The 15,171-nt window shown below is 46.5% G+C and overlaps 2 protein-coding genes across 6 annotated transcripts in view; one reads left to right on the forward strand and one right to left on the reverse strand.

The window, feature by feature from the left end:
• PPL (periplakin) overlaps positions 1 to 7,496 on the forward strand; it is a 49,063-nt gene extending 41,567 nt beyond the window's left edge. The window contains exons 17-22 of one of the 2 annotated variants that reach the window (XM_083414080.1): positions 351 to 544; positions 1,232 to 1,382; positions 1,916 to 1,999; positions 2,157 to 2,273; positions 2,825 to 2,917; positions 3,503 to 7,496. In XM_083414080.1, the coding sequence (XP_083270206.1) occupies positions 351 to 544; positions 1,232 to 1,382; positions 1,916 to 1,999; positions 2,157 to 2,273; positions 2,825 to 2,917; positions 3,503 to 6,166 (3,303 nt within the window). In that variant the 3' untranslated portion in view covers positions 6,167 to 7,496. The remainder of the gene's footprint in view (positions 1 to 350; positions 545 to 1,231; positions 1,383 to 1,915; positions 2,000 to 2,156; positions 2,274 to 2,824; positions 2,918 to 3,502) is intronic. The other variant, XM_083414081.1, reaches the window with a different exon arrangement.
• Positions 7,497 to 8,302: 806 nt separating this feature from the next.
• UBN1 (ubinuclein 1) overlaps positions 8,303 to 15,171 on the reverse strand; it is a 28,680-nt gene continuing 21,811 nt past the window's right edge. For 3 of the 4 annotated variants that reach the window (XM_083414099.1, XM_083414100.1, XM_083414101.1), the window contains exons 17-18: positions 14,782 to 14,871; positions 8,303 to 11,277 (exon numbers count right to left, since the gene is read on the reverse strand). In XM_083414099.1, coding sequence (XP_083270225.1) covers positions 11,225 to 11,277; positions 14,782 to 14,871 — 143 coding nt within the window. In that variant the 3' untranslated portion in view covers positions 8,303 to 11,224. The remainder of the gene's footprint in view (positions 11,278 to 14,781; positions 14,872 to 15,171) is intronic. The other variant, XM_083414102.1, reaches the window with a different exon arrangement.

Consider the following 15,171-nt stretch of genomic DNA (forward strand, 5'->3'; position numbering starts at 1 on the left):
CCCCTCAAAGAACTGGGTCTGCCAGGACATAAAATCCATACAATTAAAACCTCTTTGCCGGCTTTTAAATGGGCTCCTAAGACCCCACCCTGCTTTAAACCTGGTGGGTGTTTTTTACATAGAACTTGGGATGACATCGTGTCCTTTGCTGGCTCCTGGCAAATTTGTGTGATGCTGCTTTCTTGCTTTTTGTCTTTTGTTTTATTGTTGAGGCTTGTGTTTTCATTTGTACTGTGACAGATTTAAATCTTTGCGAGGCTGTCCTAGAAAGGTAGGGTAAAAATGTTAACATCGTTTAAAATACTTGATTGTTCATTTCCCCTCTCCCCCCCCCCCCAACTTCTTTCCAGGCACTGGGTTCTGAATTGCAGGCCCACCAGCCTTTGCTGAGCGTGGCAGAGCAGGATCTGCAGAAAGCAAAGAAGTGCTCCAATGCCCTCGCCAGCCAGTTCCAAGAGCACTGCCCGGACATCGAGCGCCAGGAAGCTGAACTCCATAAGCTCAACCAGCGGTTCGGCAACCTCAACAAGCAAATAGATCACAGGTCAGGCTGTGAGCGGAAGAAAGAGGGGGTGAATGAAGCACTGGCAATAGAAGCAGGAGAAGGAAAGTCCAAACCCCCCTTTCCCCAGCCCTGTGTCACCAGGTTTTCTTGCAGAGGACGTTTTAGCTGTTTGCGTGCTCCCCATCCCTGGAGGCTCTCAAAACGGATGGTGGTTAATACATACAAATGGGAGCTGCAACTGAGAGCTGCATTAAAGGAAGCAGATAAATGTAGACTTTTTTTGCTATAAAATGGGAGAGTTCATCCAAATTTGTCATATATTTAGTCTAGTTTAGACTAGGGCAGTGGTTCCCAATTAGCTAAGTACTGCAGACCCCCTGCTTTTCAAAAGCCAAGCCACTGACTACTTTTGAAAATGTTGCTATATCTCTCTGGTAGTTTTTGTTATGTGAACCCTTCAACATGTTCCAGTGCAAGACTGGGATGCATGTCTTCCAGGCCGCAGTCCTGCACAAGTCACATGATCTGTGTGTTTTTGGGTGCCACAGTCTCACATGAGAGCATGCCCCCCATGCAATGTCCTGGACAGTTGACTGGTGTATATACCATGGACTCCCTGTGATCCACAGACCACCAATTGGGAACCATTGGTCTACTAGGGTATGGCACTGTGACATTTCTGCTAATGTCCATCCCAAGCAAGTATTCTTCCACTTCCCTTCACAGATCTCAGATGTTGCAGAAAGCAAAATTGTCCTACTCCAACTATCGCAGTGGCTACAACAACCTGAACCAGTTCCTTTGTAACGTGCCCAACTATGAGCCTCAAGAAACCGACAATGTCAGTCAAGTGGAAACCAAGCTGAAGAACCAACAGGTAATCATAGAACAGAATCGTAAGAGTTGGAAGGAGCTTCAGAGTTCATCCAGCTTTCTTGTCCGATTCCCTTGTACCCAGTGATAAGCTGATTATGCAGTAGGACTGTGATCCTAATCTGGCCCTGATCTGGACTGGACCCCAAATGAAATCAGGGGTCTTGCACAGCCCTAATATTTAATTAGGGTTTTAAATGATGCAGGTAGAGAACATGGTCTGCATCATCTCCTTCCCAAACCCTGCTGCTTCCAGCTGCATGTGTAATCAGGGTTTACACAGAGTTTAACAGCCCCAATTAAATTTGTGGAAACTCTCATCTGTGTTGTCTTCTTCTCCCCACCCCCAAACTTGCTGCCCAGCAGCCCATCTGCCTTATGGCAACCCAACTGCTCTGGGAAGACCTGATGAGACCAGAGATAATGGGAGACGTAACCGAGAAACATCTAGTAGGACATTAGCTATCCCAATCTAAAAGACTGTATAGCCATTGGCTTCTTGCTGTTTCACGTTTTCTGCTTGATCTGTTTCTGCAGGCCCTGCTGGGGGAAATTGCCAGCAAAGAGCAAGACGTTCAGAAAGTTTCCGCAGAGGCACAACAGTATCAGCAGGCAGTGAAGGTGAGGATGGCGGGACGGGGGTGGCTCAGAGAAACAGCCGCCTGTGTGGCTAAAAGGGTTGCTTACAGGAAGAAAACAACCCCATTGCAGAGGAGATGTACTATGGAGCTGTGATTGGTTCTCTGTAAGTAGATTTTAATCTCCCTCCCCTCTGCAGGACTATGAACTTGAAGCAGAGAAGCTGAGATCCATCCTTGACCTGGAAAATGGCCGCAATGGCTTCATGAGTAAGAGACCCAGAATCCAGTCTCCAGCTGCTAAAGTGAAAGAAGAGGTACTTGCTGGTATTTGACAAGCCCTCTGCCATGGTCTAAGTGGCTCCTCTAGGCAGTATTTCAATATTTTTCATGTTAAAGGTCCATAGCTCAGTGGACAAGTGTCTGCTTTGCATGCAGAAGCCCCCAGGTTCAATCCCTGATATTGCCAGATAGGGCTAGGAGGGAATGATCAAGGCTGAGAGGCACTGGGTGGAAGACACTGATCTCTCCAGGTGCCCAGAGGCCTTGTTGGGCGGTGCATCAACCAAAACTTGCTTGACTACAGAAATACACCTCTGAATGTTTCCTCCCTTGTCCAAAACCTCATCAATGGCCACAGTTGCCAACTCCCCAGAAGCATGGAAGGAGGCTGTCAGCTTCTTTTAGCTAGCCTGAAAATTGGTTCCTGCAGAGCTCAGGTCCTACTTATGGGCTTCCCATAGGCATCTGGTTTAGCTATTCTAAGAACAGGAATGTAAGACTAGATGGCTCATTGGCCTGATCCAGCATGGCTCTTCTTATGTTTTTAATACCTTTTGTTAACCTCATTTCTTTTTTCCATTCTTAGGAAGCTCTCCTGGCTGCAAAGTTCACGGAGGTGAATGCTGTCAATAAGCAGAGGCTGCAGAACCTGGAGTTTGCCCAGAATCTCTTGAGACAAGTGAGTGTGAGAAGCTTAGGCTTTAATTTGCTTCTCTCTGTTCTAGCTACTTAGGCAGAACTCCGGAAAGAGGAAGAAGATGCACATAGGCTGGGGTGCAGACTTAATACAGGCAGAGAATCCTAGCTGGCTGCAAGTTACAGAGCTGTTTTGTGAGAATATGCCCATGCAGATGGCAAAGAAGGGTTCCATCATCGCTTAACAGAACATGCCAACAAGGCTTTTTAAAAAGGGCGTGGCAGACTAAGGCTGCAATCCTACACACACTTACTGAATATAGTGGGATTTCTAATTACGATTGTAGCTTAAGACTGGCTCTCAGTACCCATCAGCCCCAGCTAATATGGCATGGGAGGGTGGAAGTTGGGAGTCCAGCAACATCTCAAGGGCTAGAGGTTTCCCAGCCCTGTACTTGGGAAGCAGCTCCTTCAAAGACAGCCAGACTCAGACGTAACATGCATAGGATTGCTAGCAGCTTTGAAAAGAGTTTCTATCCGGCAACATTTGTCTTTGATTAGAGGGTGGAGGGAATGACAAATGATGCTCCAGCTAAAGCAACTCATCATTTTTTTCTTTTTTTGGCAGCAGCCAGAGGTCCAGGTGATGCAGGAGTCTGCTCAGACCAACACATTTGAAAGGCCCCTTGAGGAAGTCTGGAAGTTAAGGAAGGAGCTGGACGATGAGAGCCAGCGCCGACAGCAGCTGGAGGCAGAGATCAAGGTCATCCAGGAGAACATCCTCCTCCTGCAGAACCAGAAGCCACAGGAGACCGTGGTCAAGAAGGAAGTGTTGAAGAAAGTGCCTGACCCAGCACTCGATGAGAGTTTTCACAAGATGCAGCAGAACCTGGCAGAAGAACAACGCAAGAACCAAAACTTGCACGATGAACTGGAGGTCCTGAAACTCAAGCTGCGAACCCTGGAGCATGAGAGGAGGGAAGGTGGGCAGGAGTATGTGGTCAAGGAAGTCCTCCGTATTGAGCCGGATAAGACACAGGCAGAGGAAATCCTGAAGCTGAAAGAAGAGCTGGAGGATCTCAAGAGGCAGGAAGGGAACCGTCAGAATGAGATGGCTCTCCTGCGCCACCAGGTGGATGCTCTTTCCAACGAGAAGAACAAGGAGCAGGAGAAAGTGATGGAAAAAGAAGTAGTGAAGCTGCAGAACGACCCCCAGCTGGAGACAGAGTATCAGCAGCTGCAGGAGAACAAACACAGGGAGAGTACACTGCGGAAGCAGCAAGAGGAAGAGCTTCGCTTCTTGCAAGACAAACTGAAGCGGCTGGAGAAAGAGCGGGCGATGGCCGAGGGCAAGATCACCGTCAAGGAGGTGCTGAAAGTGGAGAAGGACCTAGCAACAGAAAGGGAAGTGAGCGAGCTGCGACGGCAGTATGAAGACGAGAAGGCCAAAGGCCGCTCCAATGAGAGGGAGAAAGCAGAGCTACTCAGGCAAATCCAGGCTCTGGAAGAGGAGAATGCCAAAGTGATTGTCCAGGAGAAAGTTCGGGAGATTGTCCGTCCAGACCCCAAGGCTGAAAACGAAGTGGCTAACCTCCGCCTAGAACTGGTGGAGCAGGAAAGGAGATACCGGGGTGGGGAAGAGCAGCTGAAAACTTGTCAGAATGAGCTGGCTGCCCTGAAGAAAAGAGGGCCCCTGGTGGAAGTGCAAGAGGTTATCAAGGAGGTTATAAAATACAAGGCTGACCCAGAGACTGAGATGGAGCTTCAGTCTCTCAGGGACGAGATTGTGGACCGGACCAGAGCAATTGAGAGGGCGGATCTTGAGATCTATCAGCTGAAGCAAGAAATTCAGACCCTGAAAGATGCCAAGCCTCAAGTCCAGACGAAGGAAGTGGTGCAGGAGGTGCTGCAGTACCGGGAAGACCCCCAAACGAGAGAAGAAGTGGAGTCCCTGAGAGCTCAGCTGGCTGAAGAGCAGAAGAAGCACTTGGACCTGGAAAGGGAGAGGAAGTTGCAGGATGAGAAGATCAGACAGAAGGAGGAGGAACTCTCTCAGGTGAGGGAGAAGGTGGTGCAGCAGGAAGTGGTAAAACTGGAGCAGGACCCTGCTTTGAAAGCAGAGGTCAGCTCCTTCTCACAGAGCATAGAGAATGAGCTGCAGCAGATTGACTCACTCCGAAACGAAATGCGCAAGCTGCAGCGGAGGAGGTCGGAGCTGGAGCGCCAGCTGGATGAGCTGGAGAAAGAGAGGCAGGCACGGCGGGAGGCAGAGCTGGAGGTGCAGAGGCTGAAGATCAGGCTGAGCGAGCTGGAGGAGCAGGTGAAGGAGACAACAGAGAGAGTCACTGTGAAACAGAAGGTGATCCTCCAACAAGATCCGCAGCAGGAGAAAGAGCACGCTCTGCTTAAGCTGGAGCTGGAGGAAGAAAAACATAGGAGGCAAGTCCTGCAGGCTGAGTTGGAAGCCCTGCAGAAGAAACTGCAGGCACTAGAAAAGATGGAAGTCAAGGAGAAAGTAGTCTTCTCTGAGAGCATCCAAGTGGAGAAAGGAGACACTGAATACGAGATTCAGAAGCTGAAGAACAACCTGGAGGAGGAAAGCCGGCGGAAGATGGAACTAGACACGGACATCAACAGGCTAGAGGCCAAGTTGTCAGAAGTGGAATTCAACAACTCCAAGTCTTCCAAGGAGCTGGACTTTTTGAGGGAGGAAAACCACAAGCTGCATCTGGAAAAGCAGAACCTTCTGTTGGAGATGCGGAGGTTGCAATCGGAGATTGAACTCACAGTAACAGAAACCCGGGATTTAAGAAACATGTCACAGGTGGACAGCGGCGTGAACCTAGACTCCCGGTTCCAGGCTTTGGAGAGAGAGCTGGATGATCTGAAGAGGTTATCTCAAGACAAAGACAACGAGATTGAACAGCTTCAAAACCGTCTTCAGACAGTAGCTATCAAGAGGGAGCAGAGAGAAAATCACTTGAGACGTTCCATTGTGGTCATTGATCCAGACACTGGGAAAGAGATGTCACCAGAAGAAGCCCACAGGTTCGGGCTTATTGAGTGGAGCTTGTACGTCAAATTGAAGAGCCAAGAATGCGACTGGGAAGAGATCACAATGAAAGGGCCAAGTGGCGAATCTTCAGTAATCCTTGACAGGAAGTCAGGGAAGAAGTTCTCAATTGAAGATGCCTTGAAGAATGGAAGGTTAACCATGGCTCAGTACGACAGTTACCTCAACAAGGAGTTGTCCATCCAGGAGCTGGCTGTCTTGGTGTCTGGACAGAAATAGCTGCTTCAAAAGAGATGTGTTTTTTTTTAAAAAAGAACTATTCTTAAGCAGCTGGTCTAGAGCTGTACCGAATGTTACAAACTTGGACTTCTACTACCTGTTGCTTCCAATAGGTGTATATTCCCCAAACCTAGTGCCTGTTCTCCAACGTTAGGGTGCTTTTAAGCTGCACTTACTTGCTTTTATCAAAAATATGACTTGCCACCCCAGGCCAATGCTCCAATTTGCCAAAGTTGCATGTTACTTTTGTCCCCGCCAGTCAGTGGCAAACCCCTCTGTGCACTGGGGTGGCAGGGAGTGGGTAGAAATCAAATGATTACCCAATGCTATTTTTGAATGAGAGCTCTCCAGCTTGGCTTTCCAAGCTCATGTGGTCTCTACCAACACATTAGTGAAGTAGTTAAGAGTGATAGCTGAACACTTGTGAAATCCCATCTGAATCTCAACTTAATCTTGAACTCATTTGGTGAGCCATTTTCCCCCTAAGCCCCTTCACCCAGGAGTAGCAAATCTAGTGCACTTCAGATATTGTTGAACTCCCAACTCCCTGCCAGCATGGCCAATGGCCAGCGACAATGGAAGCTGTAGTTCAACAACTTCAGGAAGGCATCACACTGACTAACCCTCATCTCTGCAATGTGTGGATAAACACTAGCATTATCTTACAGGGCTGTTGTAAGGACAGCTGAGTGTATGTGAAACTCTCTGAGCACTCTAAAGTACTATATGCATATATTGTTACTGCAGGAACTGGTTTTTACTCCTGGATGTTATTTAAAGACAATACTAATAAAGCCAAAGGAAGAATAAACTCACCAGTGGAGACCCAATAACCAGCTACTGCGAAGAATAGCAGTCTAAAGGCAGATGCTGTTCAATGCTATGCTGTGATCATTGAATACATTTGTAGAAGCTTCAGCATAAGATGACACTTAAGCACAGTGCAACTCCTTTCTACATAATAAACTGTCAGACTCTAGTACGTAGTCCAAGATAGTGATTATCATTGTGTAACTGAGACAGTCAACGATATGTGTGTGTATGTTTAGAGCGACCTGCTTATCTTTCAGGTCATACTTGTGTAGGGAAGCTCCAGTCCTTAAAAAGGAAAGGAGGCTAAACAGAGGATGCTGCAGTTAACAATCCCCAAAAGTGCCTCTCATTCCATTGTCACAGTTAGAATGGAACACTGGGTACTTATGATATTTGTGCTGGTGTTTGCTTAGTTGTTATTTGACTGTATGAATTCTCAAAGTATGCATTGTAGAAGGGAATGGGAAATTTTATTTATGCACCCAAATAAATGAAAAAATACTTTACAGCAATCTAACCTGATGATTTCCTCCCATTTAATATTTGCCATTTCATTTGTTCACATAAAAGATACGATATGCAGGGCGTCTCACTGCATCTGGTATGTACACCACAGCTTGTAAAAGGAAATATAAAGTGGAGAACGTTGGCATTTTCACAGTTTGTATGGACAAGCTGTGTTTCACAAATCCAAGCAGGTGCAGAAAAAGGATGGAGACTGTCATCTCAGCTGCTAGTTTTTCTGAGGTCATGGGCCTAGTGCAATCTCCAGGCTCAGTAGAACTGCCAGGATCCAAGGGCCTGACTAGCTCACAGTCCCTCTACCTGACAACAGAAACAAAATAAATTGTGCACAATGTACACAGGCTGCAGAATTTAAAATAATTCAATACAAGCAGCCCCACACATAAATACCAAGATGGCTGGCAGTATGGTTTGGGGACGAGAGACAGAATTTTCTTAAGCCTTCCGAAAGCTTAAAAAACAAAACAGCCATGCTGCATTCCCAACACAGCTCAAAGGAAGCAGCCTTGTAACAGGTCAAACTATTTGCTCATCTACTCTAACTGGCAGAGTCTCAGGTATGGGAACATGAGAAGCTGTCTTATGCTGAGACAGACTACTGGACCTATCTGTCTCAGGATTATTGGTACTTACTAGCAGCAGATTTTTAGGGTTCCAGACAAGAGTCTTTTCCCCACCCTGCTTGGAGATGCCAAGAATTGACCCACAGACTTTCTGCACGCAAAGGGGCTGCTCTGCCACTGAGTTATGGTCACCTCTTTGCCCTTTCTTTGAAAATAAAGAGAAGGAAAACAGCAATTTGGAAACTGGAAAACAATTTTATTCAGCTGCTGTATACAAGATTAGCCATTTTAAACGTCTCCTCCATCTTCCTCATTACCTAGAAAGGCCCCTGCCCCCACCCACCCACCCACCCACAACACACACAAAAATAAATTGCAGCTCTTCCCACACTCAAAGAAGCTGCTTTTCTAAGTTTTTAAGTGCCATCTGGTGGTGCACATGCCCACCATAAACAAAAATCTCCCAAAAGGGTCAAAGCCAAGGCAGAGAGAGAGAGAGAGAGACCCCAGTGCTCTTGTTCTTGTCCCAACCAAACGCTGATAGACCCTGCCCTGCCATGGCTTTGTTTGATTAAGTTCTCTCACTGTTCAATGCAAAAGAAAAGGCGGGGAAGGAGGAGGGGGAAGAAATAACATTTCCCTGAGGCAAGAGGCTTCATGAGATTTCTTTCTAAAACAAGAAGTTTCTGCTCCAGCCACTGCAAATGCACAGGTAGCTTTTGACAACAGAAGCTTTCAAGGGAGAGCAACAAGAGGGGAATTGCAAGTAGCTCAAGAAGGCCTCAATCCTGTCGAAATGATAAAACAATTCTCGCAAGAGGTAATTAGCACCCAGCAGGATTGAGGCCTGACCAGAAAAAAGCAAAAACAAAAAGCACGCCCATCTATTACAAACTTCTGTGCTTCAAAACTGGCAACCTTAACATTTGTTCTTTGGCTCTTTTACTACAACCTAGTGTTTTTATTATGCTTATTTTCTCATGGAAATAATGGATATATTTTCATAAATAAGCTTGACATTATCCAATTCATTTTGTTGGGGAGATGTACAAATTAATTAGGGTTTATGTCCATATTTACTTTGACTTCAAAATAGGCATGTTGAAGGAATGAAGTTGGCTCCAAATTTGGTCATAATCCAAGCAGAACTCATTGTGATTTATTTTTTCTCTTTTTTTAAAACAATGGGGCTCACACCACTTAGAGGATCAAGAGCTTTCTGATACCAAGGAAGAACCATCCAATGTAGGGCTCTGAAGGGAAGGGAGTACATGTGGTTTATTATGAACAGTTTTTGTTTGCAAGCCACTGGACCAAACCTGGTCTATGGCCTTCCAGGAACAGAAGGGGCTGCTTGCTCCAGCAAGCCTCTTTTCACAGGGATTGCCATATGCGTGCCTCTTTGTGGCAATGTGTCTCATAACCTCTTTTCTCCCCAGGGCAAGCAGCATGCTGGGACGAAAAGGTCAAGTGAAGAGGGGGAAGGTTTAGTTAGTCCTTCAGCCCCCACCCCTTCCTGGTTCTCTTACACAAATTACCCACTGACCAACTGAGCTGTCAGTCACCTCCTCAAAGCAAGGTATTTATGACAGCTCTGATGCACAACCACTTTCACTTTCCAGCAAAGAGCACTGGTGGGGTTGGCGCTGGCCCTGATGAGCCTACACTACTCCCCAGACCTCCACAAAAGAGCTTAGCCACCAAGCTTCTTAGAAAAGCCTGAGCAAGCTCTTAAATGAAGAGGGTCAAGCCCAATTTCCAGGGATTGCACAGGAAAGGTTCTCAGAGGGAACTGCCCTGTCACCAGAATACAATGGTTCCATTATCATGCTGGTGCTAGCACAGCATCCCCAAATAGATAATGGTCCGCAACCCAGTAGTCCTACAGAGGGCCAGCTCCACACACCCATGTCTCTGTGCATCGGTATGCAGAACTCTTTCCTCCAGTAGAGCAAAAGTAGAGCTCTAGATCTCACCTTGCTTACAGAACACCTGCTGAAATCTGAGTCCGGGGAAACAGCTTTAGGGCAGGGGTGGAGTATCTGTGGCCCTCCCACTCCCATCAGCCCCAACCAGGATAGCCAATGGTCATGAACGATGGGTTTGCAGTCCATCATCTTCAGGTAGACTACAGGTTCCCCATCCCTGCTTTTGGGGAAACTCAGGTCCACATACTCCACACCTACTGATCAATATCTATTTTGTACTCTGCTTGGCACTAGGCAACTCCACAAAGTCAAGTCCAGAAAGTAGTGTATAACTCCAGAAAAAAAAGCTCTTATCAAATAAAGCCCAACACGTCTTAAATACAGCAAAGAATTTTTGAGGGGGAAAAACAACAACAAAAGAGAGAGCCCACACAAAAAGAGCTTGAAATGTTTTGCACTCTTGCTCCACCATAAAAGGCACTGGAATTACGGCTTTGCTATACACAATGACATGCTGGGAAAGAAAGGGGACTTGTCCAATCCTATGCATTCAGTGGTAATGACAGGGCAGGGAAGAGGGCAGGATTGACCATACCAGAAAATAAAAGGCAGAGAAGCAACACAAAAAGATCAGAATGCCAATGTTCATGAATGCATCTCAAGGCCTCACAAGTCTCTGTCCTTCCGAGGAGACCAATGAGCTGATTGACTTTACAAAAGATGCCACAGAGGAAGGTGGGTCTTCTTAGTTGACGTCAGCATAGCTTTATTACAGGTACCATTGGGGGGGGGGGGGAGGAACCACTTGTGACTGTCACTCTTTGATTAGCTTAAGCCAGCCAAGTAAACCCAAAGCAGGAATGTTCAAGCACCTTCACATAGTCCACTGGAAAATCAAGGAGTGAGAAACTGGATTCAGAGGTATGTGACAAGAAGGGCTTGGGTTGTCGTGCTCGGCTTCTAGAGCCCTGCCTGCATCTCTCCCTCCCACTCAGGTGCCTGAAGTATGTGAAGCCAGGGCAGCTGCCAGAACGGCACCAGTTAAGTGCTTCCTTTCTTAGTGCGAGGCACAGATCCCTGTGGAAAGGGACTGGTCCAAACAGGGAAGGAACCTCTAGATCAACTCCATTCAAAAAGGAACGGGGGGTGGAGAGAAAGGGCACCTTGCGTCCGTGGCTTCATTCTGCAAGTCCCTATGAGGGCTTGTCGTGTCCTCAACTTTCGAACTGTCACAATTTCCGTGGCTGTACACTGGACCCTTTACCATGCAGCTGAGATGTATCTGAAAGAGATGCAAAAGAAGAACTATTACTGTCCCCGCCCCAGCAGTGGAAGCTCCAAACATTTAGTTTACCAAATGATTAGCAAGCGTTACTAGCCATAAGCTACTAAAGAGTTTAATTAATAGAGACATTGACAGACAGGAAGGGATGATCACTGCAGTAAAAAAAGCAACCTGTGACCGAAAAACTGAAGTTCTACAAACAGAACTGGATCCTCAAATGATTACAGCTTGGGCCTTGGTGTCCTTTGTACTGCATCATGGGACAGTAAGGCCCCCCTCAAGCATTTGGCAGGGACCAAAGAAGAGGAAGAAGGATAGGAGGGAAAGAGGAAAAAATGGTACCCATGTTCCCATGCTCTAATGAATGTGCACAACAAAGGTTTAGGTTCCCCTAGCTAAGTTCTCTCTTATCCTGGGTCTTGTGGGCAGGCAAAAACACACCCAAGACTCTTCTTGATATCACGTATAGTTGGTGGGTAAGCCTGATTCACAATAGTGAATCTCTGGTGTACTCAAATAGTGATGACTTATAGATGATTTGTCTTAAACATGCAGCAAAATGTGGTGACAAAATCTGTAGAGTTCCAGGATGGTACAATGCACTATACTCCTTGTACAGGTGAAGGAATGGCATACTGTGCTAAGTAAAAGCAAACCCTTTCACACAACAGGGAGGCTACAACCCCTCTTCATTAAATTCTTTAAAAAAGAAAATTTAAATGTGCCAAGCACTAACCATCCATTCTACGACCATGTTGCACTACAGGTGTAGACTAAGGCAAAAGCACAGCAGTGGAGGCAAAAAGAGAGAGTTCTCCCTGTGGCAGCTCCTTTGCAGGTTGCTATTTGGCACAGCACTCTGCGTGAGGCACACTTGCAAAGTTCAGCCTGTGGACCTCAAGCATGACAGCAAAACCCATCCTCTGGAGGAGGGATGGAGGTTGCTGGACTCAAATTTTCATCAACCCCAGCCAGCAAAGCTCATAGTCAGGGATGGTGGGAGTTAAGGCCCTGGAACATCTAGGGGGCCACAGTTCCCCTACCCCGGCTCTGGAACATATTCCAAAGCATGTTTCCTCAAGGTCAGCTTACAAAGCTTCAGCTATCAACCCATCCAAACGCATCCAGGAGACCTCAAACGCTCCTGCACCAATATGTGCTATTCCCCTGGCCACTGGAAAGCAATGAGGTGGATTTCCTTTGGGAAAGGGTTCCTGAATGTGGGTCTTCCAAGGGAGGAATATTTTCACTCTGAGTAAAAAACAACAAAGTAGCAACCCCGCCCCCCGTCAAGCTGAGGGAGTTCCTCAAGGCCTGGCAAAGGATTCGCTGAAATTCAGCCACCATGAGTGTTTTGAGCTTTTGAATAAAAGCTAACAATAACTGCACTCTATGCTGTTATCTGAAGTATTATTACTATGCAGTGAAGTGTTCCTAAGCAATGTAAATGCTATTTTTACACTCTGAGCATGTCAGATACCCAAGGCAGTGAATGAAGGGTTGGAGCTCATTAGCAGGGCATCCGCTTTGCAAGCAGAAAGTTCCAGCCTCAATCACCAACTTCTCCTGAAACTTTGAAGAGCCTCTGCCCGCCAGTGTAGACCAATGGTCTGACTGTGAACGAAGGCAGCTTCCTATGTTCTCCACAAGATCCAAATCAATTAAAACATCGCAATTTAAAATTACGTTTAGGATACACAACACAGCAGCACAACCCCCCTCCGCAACAAACAGAAGTAGCAGCAGCAGCAGCATCATCACAAGTTATTAGCAACAACTTTGCAATAAAAACAAGCAATAAATTAATTAGCAGGGAGAGGGCAGGGGAAGCAACCAAGTTGCCATGGCACCATGTTCTGTATTTTCAGAGAGATTGGGCAACCTACAGAAACGACCTCCTAAATGGGGAAAAAACACATCCCCAAGTGACTTCTATGTTGGAAGTTTAACAAGAGGCTGCCAACTGCATAGTTCCTCTAAACACCTAGTGCAGCCAGGAGCATCCATGTCTTGTTTCAAGGCTTTAGAAAACAGGTTGCTGAACCTTTTCCGAGCAGAGGGCTGCACTGAGCCACAGCCAATCCTCTAAGGGATACATGCCAAAATGGGAATGGGGAAAAAAAGAAACATTATTTGTATTTCTTTCTTTCTTTCTTTTTAAAAAAAAGACATATATCAGTGATACGTAAGGTGGAGGCCACAACCAGCATGTAAGGAACTATTATTAATGGAATTAATGCTTTCTTCCTCCTCTCCCTAACCACAAATGTAATTCCTTGTCTTCCAACTAAAAACATTAAAGCCTACTTGAAGAACTTCCTACACCAGCCTTCTTGCTTCCTCTCCATTCATTTCCTTAGAAATCATTCTCAAATGAAACGATTTATGCTCCCACTCCCTAAGTTACTTTATTGACCTCCACATTAATTACTCCCTTTCCCCGTCATGAAGAACTCCCCCTTTCTTTCCTCTCTGTTTCTGCTCCCCGCTAGCTCATTTAGTGCTCACCACTCAATTTACCGCTGGGTTAAAGTGCAGCTGTGATGCTTCGTCCCACTTAATGCTGCAAGGCTTTCAACAGCTCTTGGGACTGATCAGTCAAGACCAGCTCCCCTTTGGCAGTTAGAGCGTCAGTGTTACCGGAAATAAAGACATTAGGATTGATGAGGGCTCAAGAAGCCCAGTGAACACAGACGTTTGCAGCTCAAAAACAAGGTGGACGTTTGAGGAACACTTAAAGGAAATCCTTTGAAAACATTTAAAACTCTCATTGAGGCAAGATTGCAAGACCTGCGAAAACTAAGTCCTCCACCTTGAAAAGTGTCAAATGTTGTGAGTTCTCCATGGGCGACTGAAAATATCTTGGGGGCCACATACAGCAGACAAGCCATGGGGTAGCCACCCATGTTAAAAGCCAGCCCAGCCCTGTATTTGTGCCTTGTGGGCAACAGTTAATCCACATGTGAGTGTTTCACAGAAAGAAAGCCCGGGGGGGGGGGTTAAAATTGTAACCTGGGGCTTTTCTGAGAGCATCTACCTTGCATGCAGAAGACCTCGGGTTCAATCCTGGCATCTTCAGACAGGGGTGGGGGGAGAACCCTGCCTGAAACCTGGGAGAGCCATGGCCAGTCAGTGCAGACAATACTGAGCTAGACAGACCAATGATCTGATTCTGTTTAAGACAGCTTCCTAATATTTAAGGGGAAGGGTTATTTAAGCTTCCTGTGTTCTAGCACAGCTTCAATAAATATTTTCATATCTTTCTCCTGAAATAAAATTGTTTGAAATTGGAATAAAATATGTTCCTTACAAAATAAAAGAAATGGATGGCATTAGAGCATCCTGGGCTTTACAGAGGTTTCCTAAGCCACGGGAGTTGTGAACCTGGAGTCAATGGCAAGGGTGGCGGCTCTCTTGCTGCAAAGCAGGAGGGCACCTGCGGGGTGACTCACGAGTGCAGAAGACAAACAACAACAGCAGCAGCAGCAGCAGAGGAGTTACCTGGCAGGCTGTGTGCTAAATGGGCAGGCAGCACTGAGAGTGGGAGGGGCGCTGCCTGGCGCAGGCTGGAGGGCAAGCCAGCCAAAAGACCTAGAAAATGGGGAAGAGGAGAGAAAGAGAAAGAAAGGAGAGAAAAAGGAGGAGGAGGATGGAATAAAGGAGAAACAAATGTATGTTGAAGACAGAAACAAGCAGAGAAGAAGATGTCTGCTGGTGGATTCTAATGAAGAAGAGCGGCCCCTCCCTCCCCAATGTCTGTCAAGTTCTGCAGCCAACAATCAGGTGGAACTAGTTCAACTGATGGGCTACAAAGCACAATTCAGTTCGAGCTGAGACTTGTTGGGGAAAAGAGGAAAGAAGCCTGGCTTGTCCAACCAGTGCTGGTTGTGG

Source organism: Podarcis tiliguerta (genome assembly GCF_965153285.1).
Source record: "Podarcis tiliguerta genome assembly, chromosome: 14".
NCBI lineage: Eukaryota > Metazoa > Chordata > Lepidosauria > Squamata > Lacertidae > Podarcis > Podarcis tiliguerta.